Below are 14,658 nucleotides of genomic sequence, written 5' to 3'. Positions count from 1 at the left end.
ATAGAGTTACAACCATTTAAATCTCAACTACCTAGCACAGACCTATAGTGCTACAACCCTTTAAATCTCAAGTACCTAGCACAGACCTATAGAGTTACAACCCTTTAAATCTCAACTCCCCAGCACAGACCTATAGCGCTACAACCCTTTAAATCTCAACTACTTGGCACAGACCTATAGAGTTATAACCCTTTAAATCTCAACTCCCCAGCACAGACCTATAGTGCTACAACCCTTTAAATCTCAACTACCTAGCACAGACCTATAGAGTTATAACACTTTAAATCTCAAGTACCTAGCACAGACCTATATGGTTACAACCCTTCAAATCTCAACTACCTAGCACAGACCTATACAGTTACAACCCTTCAAATCTCAACTACCGAGCACAGACCTATAGAGTTATAACCCTTTAAATCTCAAGTACCTAGCACAGACCTATAGTTACAACCCTTTAAATCTCAACTCCTTAGCACAGACCTATAGAGTTACAACCCTTTAAATCTCAACTCCCTAGCATAGACCTATAGAGTTACAACTACCTAGCACAGACCTATAGAGTTACAACCCTTTAAATCTCAAGTACCTAGCACATACCTATAGTGCTACAACCCTTTAAATCTCAACTACCTAGCACAGACCTATAGAGTTACAACCCTTTAAATCTCAACTACCTAGCACATACCTATAGTGCTACAACCCTTTAAATCTCAACTACCTAGCACAGACCTATAGAGTTACAACCCTTTAAATCTCAACTACCTAGCACATACCTATAGTGTTACAACCCTTCAAATCTCAACTACCAAGCACAGACCTATAGTGCTACAACCCTTTAAATCTCAACTACCTAGCACATACCTATAGTGCTACAACCCTTTAAATCTCAACTACCTAGCACATACCTATAGTGCTACAACCCTTTAAATCTCAACTACCTAGCACATACCCATAGTGCTACAACCCTTTAAATCTCAACTACCTAGCACAGACCTATAGAGTTACAACCCTTTAAATCTCAACTACCTAGCACAGACCTATAGAGTTATAACCCTTTAAATCTCAACTACCTAGCACAGACCTATAGAGTTATAACCCTTTATATCTCAACTACCTAGCACAGACCTATAGAGTTACAACCCTTCAAATCTCAAGTACCTAGCACAGACCTATAGTGCTACAACCCTTTAAATCTCAACTACCTAGCACATACCTATAGAGTTACAACCCTTTAAATCTCAACTACCTAGCACAGACCTATAGAGTTACAACCCTTTAAATCTCAACTACCTAGCACAGACCTATAGAGTTATAACCCTTTAAATCTCAACTACCTAGCACAGACCTATAGAGTTACAACCATTTAAATCTCAACTACCTAGCACAGACCTATAGTGCTACAACCCTTTAAATCTCAAGTACCTAGCACAGACCTATAGAGTTACAACCCTTTAAATCTCAACTCCCCAGCACAGTCCTATAGTGCTACAACCCTTTAAATCTCAACTACCTAGCACAGACCTATAGAGTTATAACACTTTAAATCTCAAGTACCTAGCACAGACCTATAGAGTTACAACCCTTTAAATCTCAACTACCTAGCACAGACCTATAGAGTTACAACCCTTTAAATCTGAACTCCCTAGCACAGACCTATAGAGTTACAACCCTTTAAATCTGAACTCCCTAGCACAGACCTATAGAGTTACAACCCTTTAAATCTCATCTCCCTAGCATAGACCTATAGAGTTACAACCTAGCTAGCACAGACCTAGCACAACTACCTAGCACAGACCTATAGAGTTACAACCCTTTAAATCTGAACTACCTAGCACATACCTATAGTGCTACAACCCTTTAAATCTCAACTACCTAGCACAGACCTATAGTGCTACAACCCTTTAAATCTCAACTCCCCAGCACAGACCTATAGTGCTACAACCCTTTAAATCTCAACTACCTAGCACAGACCTATAGTGCTACAACCCTTTAAATCTCAACTACCTAGCACAGACCTATAGATTTACAACCCTTTAAATCTCAACTCCCCAGCACAGACCTATAGTGATACAACCCTTTAAATCTCAACTACCTAGCACAGACCTATAGAGTTACAACCCTTTAAATCTCAACTACCTAGCACAGACCTATAGTGCTACAACCCTTTAAATCTCAACTACCTAGCACAGACCTATAGATTTATTAGGACCCACATACTAGGTTAAGGTCAAATGTGGTAGATTTATAAAGACCCATATAATATGTAGATGTATAATGTGTAACATTGTTTTTCAGGTACAAAGATGCCAGTGAAAACACCAATTACAACAAGCTACTCTACCCTAAATGGACATATACAGAGAGTAACTGGGTTGTCATGGAGTCCCCATGGTGAAAAGAAGCTGGCATCAGTCTCCTATGATGGCACAGCACAGGTAAAAGCCTTGACCTGATAACTTTGAAAATAATAATAACACCCAGTACAAAGTAAGTAATTTATTGTCAATGGATGTAGTGTAAATAATAATGAAACCCAGTACAAAGTAAGTAATTTATTGTCAATGGATGTAGTGTAAATAATAATGAAACCCAGTACAAAGTAAGTAATTTATTGTCAATGGATGTAGTGTAAATAATAATGAAACCCAGTACAAAGTAAGTAATTTATTGTCAATGGATGTAGTGTAAATAATAATGAAACCCAGTACAAAGTAAGTAATTTATTTATTGAGGGCCGGAATAGTATTGCTAGCATATTGTCACAAGGAATGCTGTTTTATGGCCATTTTGGGGGATGGATGTGAGGGCCGGAATAGTATTGCTAGCATATTGTCACAAGAAATGCTGTTTGCTGGCCGTTTTGGGGGTTGGATGTGAGGGCCGGAATAGTATTGCTAGCATATTGCCACAAGGAATGCTGTTTTATGGCCATTTGGGGGGATGGATGTGAGGGCTGGAATAGCATTGCTAACATATTGTCACAAGAAATGCTGTTTGCTGGCCGTTTTGGGGGATGGATGTGAGGGCCGGAATAGTATTGCTAGCATATTGTCACAAGAAATGCTGTTTGCTGGCCGTTTTGGGGGATGGATGTGAGGGCCGGAATAGTATTGCTAGCATATTGCCACAAGGAATGCTGTTTGCTGGCCGTTTTGGGGGATGGATGTGAGGGCCGGAATAGTATTGCTAGCATATTACCACAAGGAATGCTGTTTTTTGGCCATTTTGGGGGATGGATGTGAGGGCCGGAATAGTATTGCTAGCATATTGTCACAAGGAATGCTGTTTTATGGCCATTTTGGGGGATGGATGTGAGGGCCGGAATAGTATTGCTAGCATATTGTCACAAGAAATGCTGTTTGCTGGCCGTTTTGGGGGATGGATGTGAGGGCCGGAATAGTATTGCTAGCATATTGTCACAAGAAATGCTGTTTGCTGGCCGTTTTGGGGGATGGATGTGAGGGCCGGAATAGTATTGCTAGCATATTGCCACAAGGAATGCTGTTTGCTGGCCGTTTTGGGGGATGGATGTGAGGGCCGGAATAGTATTGCTAGCATATTGCCACAAGGAATGCTGTTTGCTGGCCGTTTTGGGGGATGGATGTGAGGGCCGGAATAGTATTGCTAGCATATTGCCACAAGGAATGCTGTTTTTTGGCCACTTTGGGGGATGGATGTGAGGGCCGGAATAGTATTGCTAGCATATTGTCACAAGGAATGCTGTTTGCTGGCCGTTTTGGGGGATGGATGTGAGGGCCGGAATAGTATTGCTAGCATATTACCACAAGGAATGCTGTTTTTTGGCCATTTTTGGGGATGGATGTGAGGGCCGGAATAGTATTGCTAGCATATTGCCACAAGGAATGCTGTTTCATGGTCGTTTTGGGGGATGGGGCCTGAATAGTACTGTAGCATAAAGACAGCAGACATGAAGTTTTCACTCATTTTCAGTGGTATTCTTTCTTTTCCCCTCTATCCACTACTGCAATGGTCATGTTGTAACTGCTCCAGGTTATACAGTGTTTCTTGTGTTGCCAATCATGAGCTGGGCCATGATGAAAATTTTAGCCTTCACTTTGACAAATCTGGGATGCCCTCTTGCTATACTTACCTGTTAGGTGCCCTCTTGCAATGCTTACCTGTTTGGTAACTGGAAGAACTTTGGTAACTGGAAGAAGGCTTATTGAGGCATATTGAAACTGTCTTTGTGTTATTTTATACCTCTTATGAATGTTACAGATTAGTATGCCACAAAGTGGAATAACTTTGTCTGGGTCATGATTCTTGTATTTATATAACTTGTCATACATTAATTCAGGTATGGGATGTCGTGAGAGGCCAGCCAGTGGCCAATTATCGTGGTCACCATGGTAGATTGTTTAGTATTGTATGGAGTGCTACAGACTCAGACTCTGTCTACAGTGGTGGCGAAGACTTCACTCTACAGCGATGGAGAGTTTCCCAGCAAGAACATGTCAAACCACCAAAAAGTAAGAATTCTTCGAAAAACTCATCACGGTCTATTCTGTATTCTTTATTATAGTCACTTTATAGTACCTAATATCTTGTACCTTCACATTCAACACCTAACAGATAGTACTTAATATCTTGTACCTTTACATTCAACACCTAACAGATAGTACTTAATATCTTGTACCTTTACATTCAACACCTAACAGATACTACCTAATATCTTGTACCTTTACATTCAACACCTAACAGATAGTACTTAATATCTTGTACCTTTACATTCAACACACCTCATAGATAGTACTTAATATCTTGTACCTTTACATTCAACACCTAACAGATAGTACTTAATATCTTGTACCTTTACATTCAACACACCTGTCAGATAGTACTTAATATCTTGTACCTTTACATTCAAAACACCTATCTTTACATTCAACACCTGACAGATAGTACTTAATATCTTGTACCTTTACATTCAACACCTAACAGATACTACTTAATATATTGTACCTTTACATTCAACACCAAACAGATAGTACTTAATATCTTGTACCTTTACATTCAACACCTAACAGATAGTACTTAATATCTTGTACCTTTACATTCAACACCTAACAGATAGTACTTGATATCTTGTACCTTCACATTCAACACCTAACAGATAGTACTTAATATATTGTACCTTTACATTCAACACACCTGACAGATACTACTTAACATCTTGTACCTTCACATTCAACACCTAACAGATAGTACTTAATATCTTGTACCTTTACATTCAACACCAAACAGATAGTACTTAATATCTTGTACCTTTACATTCAACACCTAACAGATAGTACTTGATATCTTGTACCTTCACATTCAACACCTAACAGATACTACTTAATATATTGTACCTTTACATTCAACACCAAACAGATAGTACTTAATATCTTGTACCTTTACATTCAACACCTAACAGATAGTACTTAATATCTTGTACCTTTACATTCAACACCTAACAGATAGTACTTAATATCTTGTACCTTTACATTCAACACCTAACAGATAGTACTTAATATATTGTACCTTTACATTCAACACCAAACAGATAGTACTTAATATCTTGTACCTTCACATTCAACACCTAACAGATAGTACTTAATATCTTGTACCTTTACATTCAACACCAAACAGATAGTACTTAATATCTTGTACCTTTACATTCAACACACCTAACAGATAGTACTTAATATCTTGTACCTTTACATTCAACACACCTAACAGATAGTACTTAACATCTTGTACCTTTACATTCAACACACCTAACAGATAGTACTTAATATCTTGTACCTTTACATTCAACACCAAACAGATACTACTTAACATCTTGTACCTTTACATTCAACACCTAACAGATAGTACTTAATATATTGTACCTTTACATTCAACACCTAACAGATAGTACTTAATATCTTGTACCTTCACATTCAACACCTAACAGATAGTACTTAATATATTGTACCTTTACATTCAACACCAAACAGATAGTACTTAATATCTTGTACCTTTACATTCAACACCTAACAGATACTACTTAATATCTTGTACCTTTACATTCAACACACCTGACAGATACTACTTAACATCTTGTACCTTCACATTCAACACCTAACAGATAGTACTTAATATATTGTACCTTTACATTCAACACCAAACAGATAGTACTTAATATCTTGTACCTTTACATTCAACACCTAACAGTTAGTACTTAATATCTTGTACCTTTACATTCAACACCAAACAGATAGTACTTAATATCTAGTACCTTCACATTCAACACCTAACAGATAGTACTTAATATCTTGTACCTTTACATTCAGCACCTAACAGATAGTACTTAATATCTAGTACCTTCACATTCAACACCTAACAGATAGTACTTAATATCTTGTACCTTTACATTCAACACCAAACAGATACTACTTAACATCTTGTACCTTTACATTCAACACCTAACAGATAGTACTTAATATATTGTACCTTTACATTCAACACCTAACAGATAGTACTTAATATCTTGTACCTTCACATTCAACACCTAACAGATAGTACTTAATATATTGTACCTTTACATTCAACACCAAACAGATAGTACTTAATATCTTGTACCTTTACATTCAACACCTAACAGATACTACTTAATATCTTGTACCTTTACATTCAACACACCTGACAGATACTACTTAACATCTTGTACCTTCACATTCAACACCTAACAGATAGTACTTAATATATTGTACCTTTACATTCAACACCTAACAGTTAGTACTTAATATCTTGTACCTTTACATTCAACACCAAACAGATAGTACTTAATATCTAGTACCTTCACATTCAACACCTAACAGATAGTACTTAATATCTTGTACCTTTACATTCAGCACCTAAGAGATAGTACTTAATATCTTGTACCTTCACATTCAACACCTAACAGATAGTACTTAATATCTTGTACCTTTACATTCAGCACCTAACAGATACTACTTAATATCTAGTACCTTTACATTCAACACCTAACAGATAGTACTTAATATCTTGTACCTTTACATTCAACACACCTGACAGATAGTACTTTATATCTCGTACCTTTACATTCAACACCTGACAGATAGTACTTAACATCTTGTACCTTTACATTCAACACCTAACAGATACTACTTAATATCTTGTACCTTTACATTCAACACCTAACAGATAGTACTTAATATCTAGTACCTTCACATTCAACACCTAACAGATAGTACTTAATATTCAACACCTAACAGATAGTACTTAATATCTTGTACCTTTACATTCAGCACCTAACAGATACTACTTAATATCTTGTACCTTTACATTCAGCACCTAACAGATAGTACTTAATATCTTGTACCTTTACATTCAACACCTACCAGATAGTACTTAATATCTTGTACCTTTACATTCAACACCTGGCAGATAGTACTTAATATCTCGTACCTTTACATTCAACACCAAACAGATAGTACTTAATATATTGTACCTTTACATTCAACACCAAACAGATAGTACTTAATATCTAGTACCTTCACATTCAACACCTAACAGGTACTACTTAATATCTTGTACCTTTACATTCAACACCAAACAGATAGTACTTAATATCTTGTACCTTTACATTCAGCACCTAACAGATACTACTTAATATCTTGTACCTTTACATTCAGCACCTAACAGATAGTACTTAATATCTTGTACCTTTACATTCAACACCAAACAGATAGTACTTAATATATTGTACCTTTACATTCAACACACCTGACAGATACTACTTAACATCTTGTACCTTTACATTCAACACCTAACAGATAATACTTAATATCTTGTACCTTTACATTCAACACCAAACAGATAGTACTTAATATCTTGTACCTTTACATTCAACACCAAACAGATAGTACTTAATATCTTGTACCTTTACATTCAACACACCTGACAGATAGTACTTAATATCTCGTACCTTTTCATTCAACACCTAACAGATAGTACTTAATATCTTGTACCTTTACATTCAACACACGTGACAGATACTACTTAACATCTTGTACCTTTACATTCAACACCTAACAGATAGTACTTAATATCTTGTACCTTTACATTCAACACCAAACAGATAGTACTTAATATCTTGTACCTTTACATTCAACACCAAACAGATAGTACTTAATATCTTGTACCTTTACATTCAACACACCTGACAGATACTACTTAACATCTTGTACCTTCACATTCAACACCTAACAGATAGTACTTAACATCTTGTACCTTTACATTCAACACCTAACAGATAGTACTTAATATCTTGTACCTTTACATTCAACACACGTGACAGATACTACTTAACATCTTGTACCTTTACATTCAACACCTAACAGATAGTACTTAATATCTTGTACCTTTACATTCAACACCAAACAGATAGTACTTAATATCTTGTACCTTTACATTCAACACCAAACAGATAGTACTTAATATCTTGTACCTTTACATTCAACACACCTGACAGATACTACTTAACATCTTGTACCTTCACATTCAACACCTAACAGATAGTACTTAATATATTGTACCTTTACATTCAACACCAAACAGATAGTACTTAATATCTTGTACCTTTACATACAACACCTAACAGATAGTACTTAATATCTTGTACCTTTACATTCAACACCTAACAGATAGTACTTGATATCTTGTACCTTCACATTCAACACCTAACAGATAGTACTTAATATATTGTACCTTTACATTCAACACACCTGACAGATACTACTTAACATCTTGTACCTTCACATTCAACACCTAACAGATAGTACTTAATATATTGTACCTTTACATTCAACACCAAACAGATAGTACTTAATATCTTGTACCTTTACATTCAACACCTAACAGATAGTACTTAATATCTTGTACCTTTACATTCAACACCTACCAGATAGTACTTAATATCTTGTACCTTTACATTCAACACCTACCAGATAGTACTTAATATCTTGTACCTTTACATTCAACACCTAACAGATACTACTTAATATCTTGTACCTTTACATTCAACACCTACCAGATAGTACTTAATATCTTGTACCTTTACATTCAACACCTAACAGATACTACTTAACATCTTGTACCTTCACATTCAACACCAAACAGATAGTACTTAATATCTTGTACCTTTACATTCAACACCTAACAGATACTACTTAACATCTTGTACCTTCACATTCAACACCTAACAGATAGTACTTAATATATTGTACCTTTACATTCAACACCAAACAGATAGTACTTAATATCTTGTACCTTTACATTCAACACCTAACAGATAGTACTTAATATCTTGTACCTTCACATTCAACACCTAACAGGTACTACTTAATATCTTGTACCTTTACATTCAACACCAAACAGATAGTACTTAATATCTTGTACCTTTACATTCAGCACCTAACAGATACTACTTAATATCTTGTACCTTTACATTCAGCACCTAACAGATAGTACTTAATATCTTGTACCTTTACATTCAACACCAAACAGATAGTACTTAATATATTGTACCTTTACATTCAACACACCTGACAGATACTACTTAACATCTTGTACCTTTACATTCAACACCTAACAGATAATACTTAATATCTTGTACCTTTACATTCAACACCAAACAGATAGTACTTAATATCTTGTACCTTTACATTCAACACCAAACAGATAGTACTTAATATCTTGTACCTTTACATTCAACACACCTAACAGATAGTCCTTAATATCTTGTACCTTTACATTCAACACACCTGACAGATAGTACTTAATATCTCGTACCTTTTCATTCAACACCTAACAGATAGTACTTAATATCTTGTACCTTTACATTCAACACACGTGACAGATACTACTTAACATCTTGTACCTTTACATTCAACACCTAACAGATAGTACTTAATATCTTGTACCTTTACATTCAACACCAAACAGATAGTACTTAATATCTTGTACCATTACATTCAACACCAAACAGATAGTACTTAATATCTTGTACCTTTACATTCAACACACCTGACAGATACTACTTAACATCTTGTACCTTCACATTCAACACCTAACAGATAGTACTTAACATCTTGTACCTTCACATTCAACACCTAACAGATAGTACTTAATATATTGTACCTTTACATTCAACACCAAACAGATAGTACTTAATATCTTGTACCTTTACATTCAACACCTAACAGATAGTACTTAATATCTTGTACCTTTACATTCAACACCTAACAGATAGTACTTGATATCTTGTACCTTCACATTCAACACCTAACAGATAGTACTTAATATATTGTACCTTTACATTCAACACACCTGACAGATACTACTTAACATCTTGTACCTTCACATTCAACACCTAACAGATAGTAATTAATATATTGTACCTTTACATTCAACACCAAACAGATAGTACTTAATATCTTGTACCTTTACATTCAACACCTAACAGATAGTACTTAATATCTTGTACCTTTACATTCAACACCTACCAGATAGTACTTAATATCTTGTACCTTTACATTCAACACCTACCAGATAGTACTTAATATCTTGTACCTTTACATTCAACACCTAACAGATACTACTTAATATCTTGTACCTTTACATTCAACACCTACCAGATAGTACTTAATATCTTGTACCTTTACATTCAACACCTAACAGATACTACTTAACATCTTGTACCTTCACATTCAACACCAAACAGATAGTACTTAATATCTTGTACCTTTACATTCAACACCTAACAGATACTACTTAACATCTTGTACCTTCACATTCAACACCTAACAGATAGTACTTAATATATTGTACCTTTACATTCAACACCAAACAGATAGTACTTAATATCTTGTACCTTTACATTCAACACCTAACAGATAGTACTTAATATCTTGTACCTTTACATTCAACACCAAACAGATAGTACTTAATATCTTGTACCTTTACATTCAACACACCTGACAGATACTACTTAATATCTCGTACCTTTACATTCAACACCTGACAGATAGTACTTAATATCTCGTACCTTTACATTCAACACCTAACAGATAGTACTTAATATCTTGTACCTTTACATTCAACACACGTGACAGATACTACTTAACATCTTGTACCTTTACATTCAACACCTAACAGATAGTACTTAATATCTTGTACCTTTACATTCAACACACCTGACAGATAGTACTTAATATCTCGTACCTTTACATTCAACACCTAACAGATAGTACTTAATATCTTGTACCTTTACATTCAACACACGTGACAGATACTACTTAACATCTTGTACCTTTACATTCAACACCTAACAGATAGTACTTAATATCTTGTACCTTTACATTCAACACACCTGACAGATAGTACTTAATATCTCGTACCTTTACATTCAACACCTGACAGATAGTACTTAATATCTTGTACCTTTACATTCAACACACGTGACAGATACTACTTAATATCTTGTACCTTTACATTCAACACCTAACAGATAGTACTTAATATCTTGTACCTTTACATTCAACACCTAACAGATAGTATGTACTATCTAGTAGCTTTACATTCAACACCTAACAGATAGTACTTAATATATTGTACCTTTACATTCAACACACCTAACAGATAGTACTTAATATCTTGTACCTTTACATTCAACACCTAACAGATAGTACTTTATATATAGTACTTAATATTCAACACCTAACAGATAGTACTTAATATCTTGTACCTTTACATTCAACACCTAACAGATAGTACTTAACATCTTGTACCTTTACATTCAACACACCTAACAGATAGTACTTAATATCTTGTACCTTTACATTCAACACCTAACAGATAGTACTTAATATCTTGTACCTTTACATTCAACACACCTAACAGATACTACTTAATATCTTGTACCTTTACATTCAACACCTAACAGATAGTACTTAATATATTGTACCTTTACATTCAACACACCTAACAGATACTAACTAATATCTTGTACCTTTACATTCAACACCTAACAGATACTACTTAATATATTGTACCTTTACATTCAACACCTACCAGATAGTACTTAATATCTTGTACCTTTACATTCAACACCTACCAGATAGTACTTAATATCTTGTACCTTTACATTCAACACCTAACAGATACTACTTAATATCTTGTACCTTTACATTCAACACCTACCAGATAGTACTTAATATCTTGTACCTTTACATTCAACACACCTGACAGATACTACTTAACATCTTGTACCTTCACATTCAACACCTAACAGATAGTACTTAACATCTTGTACCTTCACATTCAACACCTAACAGATAGTACTTAATATATTGTACCTTTACATTCAACACCAAACAGATAGTACTTAATATCTTGTACCTTTACATTCAACACACCTAACAGATAGTCCTTAATATCTTGTACCTTTACATTCAACACACCTGACAGATAGTACTTAATATCTCGTACCTTTTCATTCAACACCTAACAGATAGTACTTAATATCTTGTACCTTTACATTCAACACACGTGACAGATACTACTTAACATCTTGTACCTTTACATTCAACACCTAACAGATAGTACTTAATATCTTGTACCTTTACATTCAACACCAAACAGATAGTACTTAATATCTTGTACCATTACATTCAACACCAAACAGATAGTACTTAATATCTTGTACCTTTACATTCAACACACCTGACAGATACTACTTAACATCTTGTACCTTCACATTCAACACCTAACAGATAGTACTTAACATCTTGTACCTTCACATTCAACACCTAACAGATAGTACTTAATATATTGTACCTTTACATTCAACACCAAACAGATAGTACTTAATATCTTGTACCTTTACATTCAACACCTAACAGATAGTACTTAATATCTTGTACCTTTACATTCAACACCTAACAGATAGTACTTGATATCTTGTACCTTCACATTCAACACCTAACAGATAGTACTTAATATATTGTACCTTTACATTCAACACACCTGACAGATACTACTTAACATCTTGTACCTTCACATTCAACACCTAACAGATAGTAATTAATATATTGTACCTTTACATTCAACACCAAACAGATAGTACTTAATATCTTGTACCTTTACATTCAACACACCTAACAGATAGTCCTTAATATCTTGTACCTTTACATTCAACACACCTGACAGATAGTACTTAATATCTCGTACCTTTTCATTCAACACCTAACAGATAGTACTTAATATCTTGTACCTTTACATTCAACACACGTGACAGATACTACTTAACATCTTGTACCTTTACATTCAACACCTAACAGATAGTACTTAATATCTTGTACCTTTACATTCAACACCAAACAGATAGTACTTAATATCTTGTACCTTTACATTCAACACACCTGACAGATACTACTTAACATCTTGTACCTTCACATTCAACACCTAACAGATAGTACTTAACATCTTGTACCTTCACATTCAACACCTAACAGATAGTACTTAATATATTGTACCTTTACATTCAACACACGTGACAGATACTACTTAACATCTTGTACCTTCACATTCAACACCTAACAGATAGTACTTAACATCTTGTACCTTCACATTCAACACACCTAACAGATACTACTTAACATCTTGTACCTTCACATTCAACACACCTAACAGATACTACTTAACATCTTGTACCTTCACATTCAACACCTAACAGATAGTACTTAATATATTGTACCTTTACATTCAACACCAAACAGATAGTACTTAATATCTTGTACCTTTACATTCAACACCTAACAGATAGTACTTAATATCTTGTACCTTTACATTCAACACCAAACAGATAGTACTTAATATCTTGTACCTTTACATTCAACACACCTGACAGATACTACTTAATATCTCGTACCTTTACATTCAACACCTGACAGATAGTACTTAATATCTCGTACCTTTACATTCAACACCTAACAGATAGTACTTAATATCTTGTACCTTTACATTCAACACACGTGACAGATACTACTTAACATCTTGTACCTTTACATTCAACACCTAACAGATAGTACTTAATATCTTGTACCTTTACATTCAACACACCTGACAGATAGTACTTAATATCTCGTACCTTTACATTCAACACCTAACAGATAGTACTTAATATCTTGTACCTTTACATTCAACACACGTGACAGATACTACTTAACATCTTGTACCTTTACATTCAACACCTAACAGATAGTACTTAATATCTTGTACCTTTACATTCAACACACCTGACAGATAGTACTTAATATCTCGTACCTTTACATTCAACACCTGACAGATAGTACTTAATATCTTGTACCTTTACATTCAACACACGTGACAGATACTACTTAATATCTTGTACCTTTACATTCAACACCTAACAGATAGTACTTAATATCTTGTACCTTTACATTCAACACCTAACAGATAGTATGTACTATCTAGTAGCTTTACATTCAACACCTAACAGATAGTACTTAATATATTGTACCTTTACATTCAACACACCTAACAGATAGTACTTAATATCTTGTACCT

At 34.6% G+C, this 14,658-nt stretch overlaps 1 protein-coding gene across 1 annotated transcript in view; it reads left to right on the top strand.

Annotated features, from left to right (window-relative positions):
• The window catches only part of LOC144438662 (gem-associated protein 5-like), a 183,025-nt gene that overhangs the window by 97,772 nt on the left and 70,595 nt on the right, over positions 1–14,658 (top strand). The window contains exons 12-13 of the mRNA XM_078127810.1: positions 2,296–2,435; positions 4,319–4,490. Coding sequence (XP_077983936.1) covers positions 2,296–2,435; positions 4,319–4,490 — 312 coding nt within the window. The remainder of the gene's footprint in view (positions 1–2,295; positions 2,436–4,318; positions 4,491–14,658) is intronic.

The sequence above is a fragment of the Glandiceps talaboti genome, chromosome 8 (assembly GCF_964340395.1).
Source record: "Glandiceps talaboti chromosome 8, keGlaTala1.1, whole genome shotgun sequence".
NCBI classification, from domain to species: domain Eukaryota; kingdom Metazoa; phylum Hemichordata; class Enteropneusta; family Spengelidae; genus Glandiceps; species Glandiceps talaboti.
The sequence above is the reverse complement of the archived record's forward strand: the minus strand, read 5'-3'. Positions and strand labels throughout refer to the sequence as shown.